This window comes from Toxotes jaculatrix, chromosome 24, assembly GCF_017976425.1.
Source record: "Toxotes jaculatrix isolate fToxJac2 chromosome 24, fToxJac2.pri, whole genome shotgun sequence".
Taxonomy (NCBI): domain Eukaryota; kingdom Metazoa; phylum Chordata; class Actinopteri; family Toxotidae; genus Toxotes; species Toxotes jaculatrix.
In genome coordinates, this window is record NC_054417.1 from 8,707,818 (window position 1) to 8,727,402 (window position 19,585).

At 45.6% G+C, this 19,585-nt stretch overlaps 1 protein-coding gene across 3 annotated transcripts in view; it reads right to left on the minus strand.

Moving 5' to 3' along the window:
- The window catches only part of LOC121177995 (vang-like protein 1), a 42,071-nt gene that overhangs the window by 9,917 nt on the left and 12,569 nt on the right, over nt 1-19,585 (minus strand). For all 3 annotated transcript variants that reach the window (XM_041032462.1, XM_041032460.1, XM_041032461.1), the window contains exons 3-5: nt 13,842-13,968; nt 2,013-2,444; nt 1,279-1,454 (exon numbers count right to left, since the gene is read on the minus strand). In XM_041032462.1, coding sequence (XP_040888396.1) covers nt 1,279-1,454; nt 2,013-2,444; nt 13,842-13,968 — 735 coding nt within the window. The remainder of the gene's footprint in view (nt 1-1,278; nt 1,455-2,012; nt 2,445-13,841; nt 13,969-19,585) is intronic.

Genomic DNA, 19,585 nt, shown 5'->3' on the forward strand with positions numbered 1-19,585 from the left:
CCATCTCTGGTTTAACGTGTAATCTCCCCCTTCTACTTGATCACCGCTCTTCTCCTTCAGGCACATCCCTCGCTTTCTTGACTTTTGTGAGTCTTTCCTGTATGAATTCCTTCCTCTCACCTATGAGTACGTAACCAGTTACTTCCCTCTTCCTTTCCTTTCTCTCTCATTCGAGGTGTCCCAGTTTCCAGCCTTCCCTCTGCCTTCATCTCGCCCACACGTCCTCTGTTTTCTCTCCCTTTCATCTCCCCACGTTCTCCCTTTCTATCCCCTGGTCGCTCATATCAACCTAATATCTCTGCCCGTCTTGAATATCGACATGCGGAAAGGTCATCTGGGTATTCTGCTAACTTGTTCTCAGTGTTAACAGCATCCCTTGATGCCTTTGAGTCTTATAAAGACTCAATATGTAAAACAGCCATATATGTAAGATATCCTGAGCAAAATCAAGCTACGACAGCAAAGAGGGTCCCATCTCATCCCACTGATACACGATATTAGCTCACATCATTTCCTGATGTCAGCCTTAATTAAAAGCTTTAAATCCTCTCAGTTCTTTCTTAGTAACAAGCCAGAACAGCGAGCAAACACTCTGCTGAGAGAAAGTTAGACTGCCGGCAGACATTAAAGGCTAAAACTGGAGCTATTCTATATTTGTCTTGTCAACAAAACCCATTAAAGTATTGTGTGTGTATTCAAAGCCCAATATATCTTATTCCTCTGAGCCACAGAGCTCCATTGTTGTCCAAAAACTATTAAAAACACATCACTGAGCCGCACTGTAGCGCTGGGTGACATGTTCCTTTCGTACCATAAGAACACACACACACACACAGAGTCCTGCTGCTGGAAATACTCACTTCAGCACAAAATGTGGATTACCCCACAACCGAAGACAGTCCCCAAACAAATTATCTGTTGTGGTCTTTTCATGATCTGTCACCACTAATGACATGGAACATTATGTACATGTATAGCATCGCTAAGCTTCTCCTTTAAGAGGAGGACATTGTTGTCCAAAAGAGAGACCAACAACACTAAATCTGGGACTGTACAGTAAACAGCACGCTCAATTTATGCCTGAGTCCAGAAAGGCAAAATGTGTCTCTCAGGCATCTGATTGATCTCTAGACTCGTGGATCTGTCCTCAAACTGGCCTTCCTGGATCCTGCTTCATCATCACTCCAGTACCAGAGGCAGCACGCTCACACCAGCACAGCCCCTTTGCATTGTTTTAATGAGGGCCACATGTAAAGGTGGAATTTAGGTGTTTCTCACCTGAGCTGTCCCAGGTTGTAGTGCCTCGTCTCTCCGTCTGTGGAGCGCGTGACGCACACGGAGAAGCACGGCTGGAGCTGCCGGAGCTCCAGCAGGACGATGGCCAGGTAGTGGATGAAGAGCAGAGCATCCACCAGCGACACAGCGTACTGCACGATCCCCTGGTAGTTCTCGTCCTGCGGGGCAATGAGGCATGAATGGCAAAATCTAAACAGCAGCTGGAATATTGTTCTTAGGTACCGCATTAAAATACAGTAAATACAAAACAGAAAAACAAGCATAAAATACTCCTGCAGGGGTAAAAAATAAGGAGAACATGTAAGACAAGATGTAGAGCATATGAATATTTAGTTAAATTTCAAAGGATTGGAACACCCCCCCCCCCCCCCCCGTTTCTATGTGTGTGTTTTCCTACAAGCACTCTGGATCAGGGACCAACAGGGATTTTAAATTATGACTCACACAGTAAACACAAGGCACCGGAGACGCCAAATATCTGTGTTTTGGTTGTCTGTGATTTTGTCGAGCTTCTAAAGGTATTAAAAATGAATGTGTGTGAAATATATGAGACCTCTCCCGCCGGTATTGGAAATATTTGGTTCTGTGTGTGCATGCGTGTCTGTAGTAGACTCGCTTTAATTTCCATGTATATTTTATGGTTAGAGTGTGCACTTACAAGCAAGGATAGCGCTAATATTTCTACTTTCTCTTCTCTTAACCTTCTCTTAGCTCACCTGTGAGTCGAGTATTCTCACTCCGTAGAACAGCCAATAGGAGACCACAAAGAGGAGAACCAGCACCGCGAGCAGTGCCCTAAAGACGAAGACCCGCGGGAGGCCGGCCCGTGGCGGCCTGAAGAAGAGCGCCCAGACGGCCAGCAGCAGTATAAGAAGCTTGAAGGCCACTGAGATAAAGAGGCCCTCGCAGGCCGTGCCGCAGCTCTGCAGCCTCTCCGGCCAGAGAAGGTGGGGGAGCACCAGGAAAGCCAGCGGCGTCAGGAACACCAGCAGCCCCAGGATCACGGCCAGGGTCAGGGTGAAGTAACGGCGGCAGTCGAGGCCCACGCTGTCCTCCAGGTCCTTGGTGATGCGAACGATGTCCTCCTGAGAGAGGCTGTGCTCCGACGTGCCGGTGACGGCGGTGGTGGTCTCGCCCCAGTTGTCATCCTGGAAATGTGAAAGGGAGGAAACGAAAATTAGAATTTAAGACCAGGGATGCATACGGAAATCAGTCCGGTCCAGCAAGGACTGAGCAAGGACAACAAATACGAGGATGTAAGGTCCCTATGAGTCATACGGTGCTAGGAAGAGGCATTTTCATATGTGTTTATGCATATACATCTGTCATGTCTCATCATAACCTGGATTATTTACTCATGACTTTACAAACAAAATATCAGTGAATGTAGGTGCGATTAATTATTACATTAAAAAAAATTATTCAAGTGGATTCCCTTTGCTGTGTCATTTTCCTGTCACTGGTTATCATCTACTGAAGCCGCATTATAACACACCTTTTCTTTTTTCTCTTTCTTTTTTCAGAAACATCAGCTCCACAAAGGCGAGGGAGGTTATTTCCAATGTGAGAAAGAAAGGAATAGAAGATGGGAAGTGGAAAAAGTAAACAAAGCGATCTGCCAACTTGGCTACATGCTGACGTACGGGCCTGAGTGCATCCGCAGATAATGAAGGTCAGTGGTGTCGGAGCAGAGCCTTTAGAACAACAAAGATAAGGACTCTGTGCACGGTAGTCATAACAAGCTGCTAACGTGGCCCCGTGAGCGCGGCCCCCGTCGGCCAATGAAAGACAGATAATGAACTGCCGTCGGCTACGAGACGATTTAATAACAACAAGCAGAGACACTTTTTTCAAACAGGTAATTCTCACTGTAGACGAGCACTAGCCCCACACCAGCGGAGCGGGGGATCACGGACGAGCTGTGGAGATGCGTTATGATCACTTTAAAAAGCGAGGGGGTTGGGAGGTGCAGGGGGTGGAGGAGGAGGAGGATGGTGCACTGGGACAGAGAATATCCCACTGGCCTCAGGGTTAAAACAGCAGAGATGAAGCAGAACAATAGGAGGACTGAGGCAGTGTGCTTAGGTTGTCTCTGAAGCTGGAAAGAAGCTTTTGTGTATACTCACATGCTAATAATAGAAATTTCACTACTACACATAATATCAATACTTATACATGCACATGGAAATGGATAGAAATGGAAAATGAACAGGAAACTGGATTTTTATTATTATTATCTGCTTCATCAGGACTGTGTGCGAGTGTCATCTGATCATGATTCAAATCATTTTAAATCCACTAGAAACCGATCACAGATTCTGGATGTGGAACGACATCACATCTGATTAGCTCGACTTAAAAAACCCAATGAACCCCAAATGACGCGCCTCAAACATGAGGTAACATTTCTGTTTACAGCAGCTCTATCATTCACAGCAGATGACATGTTAACTGCTGACGTGTTGGTATAGGTTTTCTCTTTGATGAGGTCCAGCACCGAAAACTGTCTCAGTTTCATCCGACCTTTGACCCGACAATACAGTCGTAAATACTCATCTCACTGTCTGCGTGGATGTAGAAAGAGCCAAACATCACGACTGACCCGTCTCATGAGCTGTAAACCAGAGAGTGGAATGCATGACTTGGGTTCAAAAGGTCAAAAGTGCAAATATGTTACTGTGGGCCTGTGGGGACACAGCCTGACATTTATCTGTAGAGGGGTAAACGTCTACATCTCATCCAGACATCATGGAAGAAAACGCTGACATTTCAGGCAAGAAAATTTTAGAAATCTGTATATGATATTATAGGAATATATGTGACTATTCATTTGATTGCATCAATAAAAGTGTGTGTGTGTGTGTGTGTGTGTGTGTGAGCTCAAGAAAGAAAGATTGCTAACGCCCCTGCTTCTCTGTAATGCCAGACAAACCAAACAATGAGTGTGTCGGAGTCGACAGTGATTCAGCCGATGTTGAAATCAAACAAATGGAAAGTAAGGCACGGCTAACTGGTTTCCAGTTTCTGAGCAGAAACACACCAGTATTCACACATTTAACACCAGCCATTCATAAAAACGGCAACAAGCGTGATGCGTACTTAGCATAGTTCAACAGTGGGTCGACTCTACATGTGACGTTTGTGTATTTAACGTGAGGAACAGAAGAGGTAAACTGTATCTGACAACATAATGACAACAACAAACAAACATAAATAAAACCCAGAGTATTTCAGTCCAGTCAATTGGAGTGGATATTGTTCCTGGAGCAGAACATGTAAATCCACTTCATTAATAATGAGAGAGGCTGAATGAAGAGGCCCTCAGCTTCTCCACAGAGACTGATGCAGCAGGCTGTTTACTCACATGCAGCGATTATCCCCTACAGAGAACAAAAGCAAGCTCAACCTCCGCAAAACACCAGCCACGAGCCTCAGTCACATGCAGATCCACAAGTCATCAGGGATGACGCCTAACATACCTGAGCAGCCACCCTGCAGCACAGGAGACATTTGTTCAAACCAAGCAGGACGCCCTGAAGTTAAGTTATTTTTTTTAAACATATTAGTGTCTGAATGAGTAAATGTAGCACAAGTGATCCACATGTTACAGAGCACGGAGCATGTGTCCTGCTTAACTGTTGACAGAGTCTGTCTTAATCCTGTCTCACCGCCGTCTAGCTGGTGAAGACCGGCGTGCTGAGTGTGTGTGTGTGTGAGAGTGAGAGAGGAAATCAATAGGCATTAGTTGTAAGGAAGAGTGTCTCTCTGACCACAGTGTACCTTGAGAACACCCGAGGGAGGCGTGAATCACCGCTCTCCGTGCTTTGTAACGCTCATCACTCATTGCCCTTGTTCCACACTCCTGAATCACACACTGCTTAAGGACTCTTGTCAGAACTCCATAACCATTTTTCCCACAACGTGCTCAGTGTAGCTCCCAACAGAAAAGGGACTTATGAACAACACATCAGGGATGTTGCAACTAAAGCTGAGATGATTAGTTTAGTTTCTGTGCAGCAACAAAGCAATAAAATTTCGCCACTGAGAAGCTGGAACTGGCTAATTCTTGGATGTTTTCCAAGGATAAATTGAGTACTAATTGTTTCAGCACTGAAAAGAATATTAATAGGTGACAGGCGCTTCAAAAAAGCTAAGATTAAAAAGAAAAAACAGATGACAAAGAGCTATTTTAGTGTTGTGTACATTTATCCTCCAGCACATTTCACCTAATCTGGTTTAATGCTGATGAAATTTGGGACATTGTTGTTGTTGGATCCTCACTACTGTACCTGGGCTTTCCCTCTGCCGACACGACTAAAAATAGACATTAGTGACCCACATTTCCTCACAGGATTAGCCAATCACCACAGGCTGATCCGGTTCAGTACCAGCAGCCTCGCAGGAGGCCCCGTCCCATTCATCACGTGAAAACAGGTGAAGCAGAGAGGAACACTGAGGAGCGAGGGGAAGAAAAAGGGAGGAAGAAAAAAGGACAAGAGCGCGGCGTAGCTGTTCGATAACATGACAGCCAATTAAAGAGACGAGAGGCGCCGATCCGGAGAGGGAGGGGAAGTAAGGGCAGCCGCAATTCAAGGGCCAGGGAATGATTACTGCACCAACAAACCAACATGTGAATTCCTCCGATCTCAACTACATATGCATGATGAAAATACGCACTGCAGCTAAACACCTGTCAGGTCGACTCTTGTCCTACGTCTGCAGTGATTTATTCAACCCAGACAAAGTTTTACAAGCAATTCCTCTATGCTGGGAGGGGCCGAGGCGTTCCGGGAGAAACTAAACAGCCCGAATAACAGAAACATCCGACGTGACGTGTTCTCACATACCACTAAACAAGAGGAGAGACGAGAACAGACGAGAAGAGGAGAGATGAGTGGTTAAAGGGCAGATAAAAATAAAGCAGTGCTTCATTTCTCTGATGACAAGATTCCTCTCATCTTTTAGGGATCAGTTTTTACCAGATGTTTTTTTTTTTTGCAATAGTTACAATATGTAAGTAAATAACAACAAAATAAACACATGTTCCCGTACTGCCTGGCTGGATGCCCTTGTATCGCTCCTGCTATAGCCGCGTGCACACTGCTTCAGCCTGTGAGGAAGTCAAGAGTTTGACCGTAACCAGCTGCAGCACCTCGGATCACATAACTGACAGAACGTAACCTGATAAGCCCAAGGTCTGATCGATCCCCAGTCAGGCTCGCTTGCCTATCCATGGTGTCCCGGATGCTCAGATTTAAATTTCACATCTTTAATTTTAGGATCTAAATTTGTCCTAAGCTAAGCTAACCATCTCCTGGCTCTAGCTTCATTTTCAGCATTCAGATATGAGAGTGGTATCAATCTTCTCATCTCATCTCATCTTGGGGAAAAAAACAAATAAATGTATTTCCCAAAATGCTTAACTGCTCCTTTAATAAGTCTATATACTATATCAAGCAGTGACAGCATTTTTAAAATCCTTCCAAACACACCACAGCCAACAGTCAACCGGCAAAACCAAAGCTAAAGAGAGCATGAAACTTTTGTTCGGTTGGGAAAACCAAGTAAAAAGAAAAACAACAGCGAGTCTAAAAAGAGCAGTAATCTCGCACTGAGGCAGGCATCCAGAACAGCAGCAGCTTTCTTCATCACATTCCATCCAGAAAAAGATACAGCCCAAAAAAACGGTTGAGCAGAGGCAGTTTTCAAAAGCATGGCGAGAGCGCGGTTTGATAAGACGCTGAATGTGCCATCAAAGTATTTCTTTGATGAAACTCTGGCGAGGCTGCAAACTAAGTGCTGCAACACGATACAGTAGCTGCTGAGCTTTAAACGCAACCAGCACGACATTTTAACTGCACACAGACACTTGTCTGGATGCATCGTGTTGCATTACAGGATTACTTTTTGGGATTGGGGGGTGGGGGGGGGGGTTCTGATGGTTATGGGCTGTCGCTCAAAAGGCCTTCGGGGTGTTTTTGATGATAAATTGTATGACAGTTCCAGGTGTGCCAAAAAAAATAAATACCACAATAAATACACAATCTCCAGCTCTGGCACTGGGTGAAAAGTGTGTGTTTGCGTATGTGCGGCCACACACACTAGCATGCTATGTCATGCAGCATGCATTTACAAAGCTTTCACGGGAATATTTTCTGCTTTCCTTCTCCGCCAGAGTATAAATAACAGCTATTGTCTCTCACAGTAAATCAAATGTCCACTAAAAGCCTGTTTTCTGTTGTTCAGCTGTAAGTGGGCTGCAAACAAAGCCCCTCGCTCACAAGGAACAAGTGCACTCTACTCACTCCTGGGAGGCAAAGTGTGTGTAAAATATAGCAAGCGTGCATTCCCAAAGACCTCTTCACAGCCATTTAAAACCACCTTTGTTCAGACTGCGGACAGCGTGCCAGGCTGCCAAGAACTTGTCAGGACAGGGAAGAGAAGCACTTACAGAAGTTTCCCCCGATTAATTCGCAGGATAGAGGAGTGACTGTGACACAATAGGAGACTGACAGCTGAGCAGCACTTGGTAAAGAAGCAAATTGCAGTATGGCTGAAATGGATTATACACAGAGATGTCAGTTAATCGTGAGGGGTACACAGAACTTTTAATTTAGCAGAATCTGCTGTATCACGGACTTTGACAGCGAGAACTTGATGCAGAAACCTGGGCCTGTATTTATCAAGCATCTAAAATGATTCAAATAGACGTGTAACAAATTGTACCACTCGTGTGCCGCGAGAGTTCGGCTCTACCTAACACCCCAGATCAGAGGAAGACAGCTAACCACGTAACAACCATGTCAGAGGCTCGGTGGCGACCTGCAGGCGAACCACCCTCATGTTTTCTGGAGCTGCACTAAACTAAAGCCTTCGCAGTACAAAGTGAACACAACCAGAGAACAGATTATGGATTATGCCACTCCAAACAACTGTGCTGTGATGTATCTGGGGAACACGAGGAGGCTATACAAGAAATCACAGAGCACTTGCACTAGGCCCACAGTGACAGTCTCTGAGGCGTCCTCATCACAAAGCATCTGTCAGTCTTACCTGGCTTGGTTTAGTCCCTGGTCCACAGCTGGCCACTGGAGGCGAGTTAGTGCTAGAGTCTTCTTCTATGGTGGTGACAATCACTTCCTTTTTCTCCTCTACAGTCTCACACACCTCTAGGACCTGCAACACTTCCTCTCCCGCCTCCATCACTATCGACGGCTGCATACGTAAATCCTCAACCGCCGAACTTTACCTCTGCTCAGCTCGGACAAACATCATCCCTACAGCCAGCCACTGCTTTCCTTCCCCCGATCCATCACAGTGCGCCAGTGACCTCCCTGACTCTCTGCTGATCCGCAGCCCGGCCCCCGCTTTATCCGTCTTTATATAGAAATCTCTCCCATCATGCCTCAGGAGGCATTGTATGGGACTGTGCGCTCACTTGCCACATAATGTAAGGGGCTTTATGGACGAAGGCAGAGAGTGAGAGTGGCGAGCGGGAGAGTGGAGGAGATGTCCTGACAGCAGCAGGGGTGGGGGGGTGGTGAAAGGATGGATGGATAGATGGGGAAGGAGAGCGAGGGAGAGAAAGAGGAGTAGAGGAGTATAATAAATAAACATCCGAGTCCAGAGAGTAAACAAATAAAAAAACCAATGAGATGACACTGCCATCCACCCAAAGATATCCTTCCTCTCTCCTCCTCCCCCTTTCTCTCTCCCCCTCCCTCCCTTTTATCCCTCTCTCCCCCAAGGCGTCCTCTCTCAAGCTCCTCTCATTCTCCGCTCATCTCTTGCCTCAGCGCCACTCTCCGTCCATTGCTTCTGACTCAGTGAGCACTGTGGTGTCGTTGTGCTGCCACGGGCATGGCTGCATGTGTGTTAATGTGCGAGTGTACATGTGAGGAAAGGGAGAACAAAACCTGTCCATCCAACCAGCAGCAGAACACAGCATGCCGACTGTGTCTCTCACAAGAATAACTCTGCCGATGAAACCAGGGAACACTTCTTTGAAGGTACTCACCTGACCTCAGGTCTTTAGCCACAAAGTTCACCCACCTGCTGCTATAAAACTTCTCCAAAAGATTCCCTGGTGAACTTGCAGTTATAAGGTTCTGGCCACAAAGCACTACTTCCCCTGTTTGAGTCTGTGCAGCGGTTTTTGTTGCACGTCGTTCCCCATCTTTCTCTCCTGTTAGCGAGTTCCTGTCCATTCGCTAATACAAGCACAAAAATGCCTAAAACAAAATCTACCCCCGCAAAAAAAAAAAGCCTCTTCGAAATCTACCATGGAGAAGTGTTTCTTTCTCTCTCCTCTGCTTTGCCCACCCACAGAGCTTGCAGCCTGGCCATGGCACGCAGCTTTCAACAAGCACAGACACACACACACACACACACAAAGCACGGGGATAACCGTGAAGCTCTACGGGATTCTGTCTCACAGGAGTCTGAACCAGGAAGCACTCACCACAGGAAAGAAATCCCAAACATGAACGCAAGAGCTCTGCGTCTCCCAAAAACCCGACATGGCTCCCTGTGCACCCCGTGCGGTCTGGGTGTGGGCTGAGCTACCTGCGCCGTGGTTTGCCAAGAAATGCCAAGAGCGGTGCCGCCGCTACTTTTACCGAGGTCCGGCTCTAGTTGGCGAGCGGCTGAGATGACAAAGCAGCTGAGTTTAATTGGGTTGAATGAGTTGAGCTGCAGGGAGGGTGAGAGGAAGGTGAAACAGAGGGAGGTCAAAGGGTGTGAGTTTGGGGTGTAGAGGGAGGAGAGAGAAAGGTGCAACTTCGAAGAATTGGCTATTTCTGTCTTTCATTTAATTTGGCAGACGCTGCCGTCAGAGCATTTATATCCGATATCACCAGAAACGTGACGAAAACTTTGATATTAGAGACACACAACAAGAACTCAGTAACACATAAAGTTGCTATTAGTTGTAAAACTGTCTTGAATAATTGCAAGCGACAAATGTTGTGCAATCACATGCCAGCCATGCAAATCAGACAGGTTCCGAAGATCGAGAAACACTCAAACACACCCACGTCAGTGACTGCACCCCAGTGATCCACTCATATAAATCACAGGTTGTTTTTCTAATCTGCACATAAGCATCTAAAAATAATCTCAGCTCCACTTTCTCTCTCCGTTTGTTGGGATGGGAAGGTGCTAATTCTAAAAGAATGCTTTATGGTGCAAACATATCACATTTCTCCTGTTTGACACCTCGTACAATGCTACTCCACAACACACTCCGGAGCCGCAAAGCTGGCATGCTACACTGACCCGAGCAGCTCCAATCCACCCCTCTCTGTCCTCTCCAGTGTCCAGTTACGTACAACAATAACAGCAGGATAAACCGACCTAATTACGCAGATGATTTAGTGTCGCTCCACCGTACTCACCTCCATTGTCCTTCACAAACACCAAGCCAGCAAAACAAAGCACAGACGGACTTGCCACAGACATTTACTGACAGTCGCTCGTTCCCACCTCGATGATTTCGCTGCTGAACGAGTGTGTGTGGAGTGTATTTTTCACATTCACACATTAACATACAGCCTGGAGCTTTGGCCTGCCTCCTGAAATTGGAACAACCTGATGAAAGTGTTCTGTTCTAACATATCAAGCAATCTTAGGTTACACACTGCAGAATCAAAAAGTGTGTAGCTTTGGGTTTTATGAGAAACTGGGCTCGTTTTAGAGAAAGGTACAAAGTGTTTTTGTAGGGAACACTTTGCAGTTTGTACCTGATTTTATTAGTGAGCTTTAGAGGTGGTGGTAGGTGGTTTGTTGCCTGTGCACAGAGCCAGGCTAACTGCGTCCCCTCATGTCCCCCCCATGAGGCAACAAAGTGTTTCTCAAAGTGTCAGACTACTCCTGAAACTGTGGCTCACATCATCTCTCGACAGCAAACAATTCTCTGCATTTACATGCAAAGTAACACCTCCTCCTCTTCGTCTATAATTCCTGTGGTGAGGCGTCTCAGACACATCCCAGCCATGAGAAACTCTGTGCTGGACTGTGAGGACATCCCTTCCCAGAGCGACGTGCTGCTCTGTTAGCAGAGACTCTGATCAAGTCCCAGCAGTGCAGTAACGAGCACAGTGCTGCACAGTTTGGCTCAGAAAAGAGACTGACGCACACACGCAAACACCAAACATTCACATCCAGGAGCATATGTGAGACAGCAGACCAGAGCGCAAAATCAAACACACACACGCAGACAAGGATTTGTGCTGAGCCTCTCTCTCAGTAGAATTGGTGGCCCTGATTACTCAAACTAAAGCCAAACACTCCCCGCCCTGTCAGCAGCACTACTGCAGGCCACAGCATGAATAAGACATGAAGAGCAAAATACTAAGGATGGCTGTGCTCTGTGGCAAATCCTGTCATGTGATAAAATTAGACACAGCAAGCAGACCCCCCCTCCCAAAAAAAAAAAAAAAAAAAGTCACACATACTCGGGCACTGCTAACGAGTCTTGCCACAAGGGAAACTGAACGCCAAGTAGGTCAGTCAACGACGGCAAAACGCTGGGATTGTCTGTGTGTGTTTGTATTTGTCATCTTTTCCCTTCAGCGGGTTGAGCCGAACACTTGATGAAGGCCGCTGTGCCAGACAGCTGTTTGGCTAAAGAGAAGGGGTCAGTGATGGGTAGGCCAAGGCTGAGCGCGTGCTAAACTCTCCACCTCCTCTCTCATTAAATACGTTTGAGCCTCTCCAGAAGCCAGTCCTGAAAGATTCCTGCTTTCTGAGCACGACGGAAGAAGAACAGCCCACATTTCACAAGGCAGACAACCGATCCACTGCTCATCAAGATGGAATGAAAACCCTCCTCTGAGTTTGATATCGGAAAGCATCCGCACTGGTCTAAACTATAAACCCTAACCACATCGATGAGGGCTTTCAAACAGAGATCCCAGATATGAATGGTAGGTATTTAATTACAACCAAACTGAATAAGTTGACATCTTTGAGCACATACACACAGATAAAGGATTCTGTGCACAGAGAGAGAAGTAAAGGGATCAGTCCTCTGACTCTGATCTCAAAGACTACATACATGTATACAGATAAAATCATCAACTGAGCCGAGCAGAGGTTTTCAACTCAAAACCACGAGTTTGAACCCAAAAACAACAAGTGAATCAACTGTGATACAAAGTGAGTCTTAAAGAAATTAAGATCGTCTTCTACGCTGGTTATGACTCACTGAATTCTCCAAAGCTACAGCTGCGAGTTGCCCCCTCAGGTCAGGTTTGCTATTTTGAAAATTGCACGCTGCCACTTAAAAACCTGCACAGCCTTCAGTCTGCTCTGTGCTGTTATACCATCACAGTTACACGTAGCTGAAATGCTAAATTCTATAACGATTAAATTTGATGATTTTATACAGAAAACATTCAAATCATAATGACTTTGGGAAAAAACTATTACCACATAACTGGTCTCTTTATTTAAGGATCATAAGAATAAGTCATATTTTGGCTCCACAATACAAATTGGCTCTTACTCATGTTTATTCACCGTTATTGTTATTGGACCAAGAACTTGAATCCTTCTTAAGTACAACCAGGAATTTTCCATGTGAACATGCCAACTTGCAGCCAACCTGCCCAGCTAACACGCTGCTATCTGATTTGATCTGCCTTTTATACGACTCCAAGAAACATAATCCAAATTCCCCGTCTGGTATATGAAACTAAACATAGGCCAGTAAACTGTCTGTTTAGCACGATCAGCATGCGTGAAACAAAAGCAAAACCCATCCTGATGGAGTGACCTTATTTTCACCAGTTACTATTTAAGCTGTGATAACATCTGACAATAACATATGTAAACTCTAGCCAACATTTTATCTATATTTTCCTACCTTATATTTCTCTTTTATCAAATAATCCATCATATAATCCATACTTGGAGCTTGTACTTACAGACATCAAAGTCTGCATGACTGACTTTGACTGACAGTAAAAAAAAAAAAAAAAAAAAAAAGGCTAAGCTGCTGTTTTGGCCTGGTCCATTTTGGCGGGGGTCACTGTAACCATCTCCTCATCCTGCACTGGACCGTATCATCAATTGACCCATTCCCTGCAGTGAAATACAGAGCTTCTCTCTGACAACAGAGACACAGTAAAGTTGTAGTGACCGGAGAAGCAGCTTGCTGCATCCATATCCTGTAGCAGACATTTATCAGTAATAGATTTCCTGTGAGGGACAGCTCAGACCTCGGCACAAGTGGACTGGCCCTCCTGGCTTTTGCCCTGAAATACCAGATGGCCTATCTCAGCCCGGGCTGATAAACATAATTATCATTCCAACTCATTCTGACTAGTGACTGACAAATCTCCTGAGCTCCAAATCCTTTACAAATCAGACTACCAAAGTTATCCCGGACTTATATTTGAGGCATCCATTAAGCAACATTGTTTGGTAATGGTGGGTCATAACCACGGTGAAGTGCTTCTATAAGAGGAATATCTGGAGTGGCTTTGTAATGGAGGATTGTGTTTAAATAATCGTGCAGTGTTTGTGTTTGCGTTCCGCCCTACCTGGACCTGCTCACCCCGGACAGCTGAGTCACCCAGCAGCGGCTCTGCAGGCGGCGTGTTAATTGTTACAGACTTTTCTGAGCGGCTGTCTTTACTGCGCGACTTGTGGCGGTCCCGGCTTCGCTCCCTGAAGAAAAACAAAGGAAAAGAAAATCATGGTTAGTGTTATGGGGATATTTCCATAAAGAAACGCTAGTAAATAACTAGCAGCAGAAGAGCAGAGAGCTTTCATAAGGTTGGGTTGAGCTCGCAGGAGACAGAGTCAAGAAAAGAAGAAGAGCAGCAGAGACTGAGGTGTCCTGACTTTTAGCCCAGCCCAACGTTGGTTACGCACATATTTTGCAGTGCTCCTTGTGATGAGGACGTTTTTGTGTGTCAAATTAATGGACTTTCCCTTTAAAAACCCTGTCTGAACATTTCCTTGTTTTATTATTTGTCCTGTTTTACAGTAAAAGACACCCACACAGTAACATACGTGAACATACTGTTCATACAAAGAGACCAGGGACAATGTGAAAGCAGGCAGCTGCTGTTTGACTCAGATAAGACCAGAGCTGCCCCCGTGTGAAGTTGGAGAAATGACACGATGCTTTGTTTCGGGCCTCCGTCTAATTTCCGATTTCACTGTGTGAGTATAAAGCTCACGTGAACTCTGCCCCACATCAACCCCCTCCCCTCTGCATCCAGCCCCTATCCACTGCAACACTCGGGCCCTAACATATGAGCTCCATTAGCCGGACCTACCCCCTGCACTTACAGCCCTAATCCTGTGTAGAGCGTGAACAGTGGGTCTCCACATCCTCCGCCCAGCATCACCACATGGCACAGTGCCCGCTCTGTAGCTCCATTACCACAGAAAAGCACGACGGCCCCAGTTAATCCCTCATCTGTCTCCTTCCCCCTCCGGCTGCTGACATCTTGGATACACTACATTCAGTATTTTATAGTTTTAAAACCAATACTGCTGCACAATGCAAAATATCTGGAGTTTCATTTGTCCGAGAGCAGTTGTGTTACTCTGATGTTGTGATTGAGAGCTACTGGAGGGCACTCAGACTGAATGAGAGAGAGACAAACCCAGATCCAAGACTGTCAGATCTCATATAGATACAACATGCTGGAGATGAAGAGATTACTGGACAGACACATGGGACTTCAGGTGAACAGAAGCCATCATATGGCTCCTTTCCAGCTGCATGGACGGTTTTCTTTGTCTTGCTAAATCCTAATTGAGTTTTCTGCTGTCTCTCAGCATATTGTTTCATGCTAATCACTTCCTTTGTATGAGCGACACAACACAAAAGTGTAACAAATCTAATTACCACAAAGCAGGAGGGGTTTTTTTTTTTGGTGAAGCACAGGATGCTGTTACATTTCTGTTTAAACACTTGTGTGTATTTACATATGCAGCAAAAACAAGGCAACTTTAGCATTTAGCAAGTCGTGTTTCAGGCCACCTGACAACTGTCAGTCTAATATTCACTCTCCTTCTAGCTCTGGTGTGGTCTCTACAAACTCCTGAGGGAATATCTGGCTCTTCAGATAGCTAGGCAGGTGGCACACATGTACACGTACACTGAGGCTGAACCAGAAAGTTTGGATAATGAAAGTCTGACAACGCTAAATAAGATCTGTTTCCCATAAACACAAACTCAAGTGACGCTACTCCCTAACACAATAACTGTCCATAACCATAATGTGCAGGATATCCTGCCTGCAGGGGTAATGGAGGCATCAGTGTGATTGACAGCAGAGGAACGTTCCAGTCTAATAGAGCTGCATTGGATCCAAGTGTTTTGATTAAAGGGTGTTCACCAAGTCTGCTTTCCGCCTCTATTCTTGTACTTCCTTTTGAATGTGGATACGATTTCCTACAGAAAGTCACCACAGCAACTAATCTGCACACAGCCAGAGAAAGCACAATTTCAATAGCCTGCAGCAACCTCCATTACTGACAGTGACTGACATAATGTTATCTAATAAATCCAGGAGATTAGGAGGTTCATATAAGCCTTTAAATATATTACAGCTATCATTATTACTTTAAATATTATTACAGCTACCATCAACGCTGTAGCAACGGTTATTCCAGTGGGAGCGATCATCAGTCAAAGGCTGTCACTGATTAGGATTATTAATTGGGGAGGAGAGCTGCAGGAGAGGGAGGAGACTGGGAGGAGCAGCCGGGCTCACAAAGCAGGGATCGCACTCTGAGAGTCATCGCACTCTGAGAGTCATCAGCAGAATAACCGGCAGCTCTGGGTACAAAGCGAAAGGAATGGTAGAGTCATAACCTGGCGCTACTTCTGAGGCCAAGCAGCATATATTTATCGAAATGCATCATGTTCAAAAAGCCTCACTGACAAGTAATATATTCACTGTGTAGTGTTCTCTCACGGTGTGGACGCACACAGAGGGAAGCAGACCTGTGGGCAGCAGAGGGAGTGGTCTGAACAGATCGGCCTCTGTCTACCAGCCCCTCCCCTCCCCCAGCCTGTTCTCTCATTCCCCCCCTTCAGCGAGCTTCTGGTGCGACTGCACTGTGTGGAAACCTCACTCCCAACACACACACACACACACACCTTCTCCTGCTTCCCCCCTTTCCCACATCCTCTTCCTGCCTCATTAGCATGCAGCCAGCTCGTTGGTATTCCGACTGTGTGCTGTGCTATGATTTGATTAATGGAATTTGACTTCCAGCATGGATCCCTGAAACGGGTACGGGTTTTTGGAACAGCGAGGATGGGAGGGGAGAGAGGGGAGGGCGGTCCTGCAAGGGCAGAGATGCCTGGCGAGCCGGGGCGCAGTCCTGCCAATTAGGCTGTGAGAGCATCGTTTCCCTCTAACACCTGAGGATGAGTGCGGCTGTGATCGCCTCTCCACCTCTCACAGAGGGAGAGCGGTTTCGGGATGGCGACTGAAGAACTACAGCCAACTAGCGCGGCATGCCAAACTGTCTGTGGACCAATTTGTTCTCTCTTTGGCTAGAAGAGCAACACACACACCTGTGTGACACGGCTTTGTGTCAATGCAGGCATCAGAGCCAAAGCACAGGCGGGGAGGCTCTACCCACAGCCAATGGGTAGAGTCGTGAAGCCAAGTAAAAACCGAGCAAGCACACACTCAGCTCGGTCATCTCAAACCCATAAACATGTTACAGAGGGAGGGAGGGAGCAATGAGGAAATCAAGCGCTGTGTGTCTGATGGGGTTGTTAAAAGAAGCTTTCTCCATCACGAATTTTGATTTATTTTTATTTGAAGCGCCATAAAGTTTCCTCTTCCACAGCCCGTTCTGCTGAGACCAAATATTTAGCCCAGCAACAGAACCACATTTATTTTTTTACAAAGTAGTGATCGTTGTTTCTTTAAAGTGACTCACGAGCTCCACCAAAAATAGTGATCACTGTAGGATATGTGATCTGCTGTTGACCCAGGTTGAGTTGAAGGGGAACCGGGTGTGATAAGCAGCCCTGTGGCCTGGCTGCTCCCCCAGGATTAGCTCCATACAGATAACACCATAGTAAGGTGACACATTCCACTGACAAATAACATGCCCCCCCCCCCCACCCCCCGTGTCAATGTGTCCAAATATAACAAAGACAGTTGTCTAACCCTCAGATTGAAAAGTTGGAACCAGGAAGTGTTTTGTCCTTTGTGCTTAAAAATGACCTAAATAATTATTCAATTATTAAACTAACTGCTGATTAATTTTCAGTCCATCAACAAACTGATTAACTGACTAATCGTTTCAGCTCCACTAAAAGTTAATTTGAAATTTTAGGAGCCGTGATTAAACACTAGTCCTGGTCAGCGATCCAGTACTAGAACTTACTAATCTACTAGACCTTCTCAAAAGGTTTTATTACAGAATTCAATGTAATTAAGGCAATAAAAACATTTACACAAGTCAATTTACAAATCTATATCAAATGTATATGTAAAATGTCTTCTTTAAATATTATATTACAACTGTGAATGAATTAGGTTCAATCACTCACATGGTCCCATGTGAATGCTGGGTGCTGCCCTATAATTGGAGTCATACCAATCAAAAGAACCAATTTTCCACATGAACAGCTGCTAATATGAGATTTGCAATTTAATAATCATTTAAATACTCAAAAATTGACAGAGTGGAGGAGGCAGGCTTTGGTGAACTTTTGAGAACTTGAGCAGAGGCTCAACACTGAACAGCCATGATCCTCTGAATGGATTAAAATAAAGAATCAAATTTGGGGGAAAAAGCTGCAGAAATATTGATATAATATCACAATACTGTTTTTTTTTTTTTGCTTCGTTTTATTGGAAAAAACTTCAGACTATGATTATTAGTTAGACTAAAATCAAATTCCCAATTTTAGGCCAAATAAACCCTTTAATAATTGCAGCCTGGTTCCACTGTGAATGATAACGTACTGCACTAAAGGATACATCAGACAATACAACAGCTAAAACAATTATTATATCCTCTAAAACATGGCAGCTTCTTCCTCATTATGAGAATGAGTCCAATGAGTGAAAATTACATCAGCACCCACCCCCTCCAGTTAAGTGCGCGGTTCTGGATTTTGGCTAAATAAAAAATACACACATCACTGTTATAAGCAGAAGTACTGAAAGGGCTGCCCTCTTGGGTAACCCTGTGAGAGATGAATAAAAAATACCTAAATTCTAATAAAAAAAAAATTTGGTGTCACCAGCGTGTTTTGTCTCAGCTTTTGGCAGGAAGTGATGTCCACGGCCAGAGCAGCCACTCTGCCATTACTGAGGAGCCAAGGGAATTATAATGTGTAAGTATCTTGGACGCTAGCTGAGGATTGTCCGACACAGGGGGAGGGGGGCAAGAAGCCAGCTTTGAGAGGAAACAACTCCAAAAACCCTGCGCCTTCTGTTAATGAAAACCTCAGCCAATCCCATTCCATTCTTCTATTATACTCTGATAAATTCTGCTAAAGATCGACTCACAAACACAAATACAAACACATGCACGATTTCAGGATAATGTCCTTGTGTGTGTTTATTTGTATGGGTGCCTGCACGCTGGTAACGGCCACACACAAACACACTCCCACGTGCCTGCATCTGTTCCCGGCATCAGTGTAATTAGACAACAGTGATCCGGAACAGCCCTCACGCGTGGCACACCTCAGCGTAAAAAGATTACCTTCAGACATGGATAGCGAGAGGCTTCAAAGGCAACAATTGAATTTCTTTGTATATGAAATCAGCGGCCAGCCGGCGGCTTTGGCAGCACCGTGGTAAGAGCGGTTGAGCAGGGGAGCAGAAAAGGAGCTTGGCAGCGATGCCCGCATGGCCCTTTCCAATTCGCCGTCACTCATTCCAAAGGCTGCAGAAAGAGCAGGGGGTGGGAGCTGCCACCTCCACCGCCATAATCACTCCCCTTTCCAAACCACAGACCACAACCCAACACCCTGCCCCCCCCCCACCGCCCCTTCCCTCATCTTTGATTCCACATGAAGTGAGACCACTTTTGCTCCACGTAACTTTGAACTACAAGGGCACATTCCTGCCCTGGGGAATGCAAGCGAGCGGGGAATGAGTGATACGCCTGCGCCTGCCTATCCTCAGAGAGTCGCGAGGAATCCATTTAAGAGGGGGAGGGTGGATGGAGGGGAGAAGGTGATACAGAGAAGAGGTCAAGAACGAGCGAGAAAGGGGCAGCTGCTGCATTCATGTCATGACGGACATGTGGGAGCAAAAAAAGAAAAAAAAAAACGAGCAAG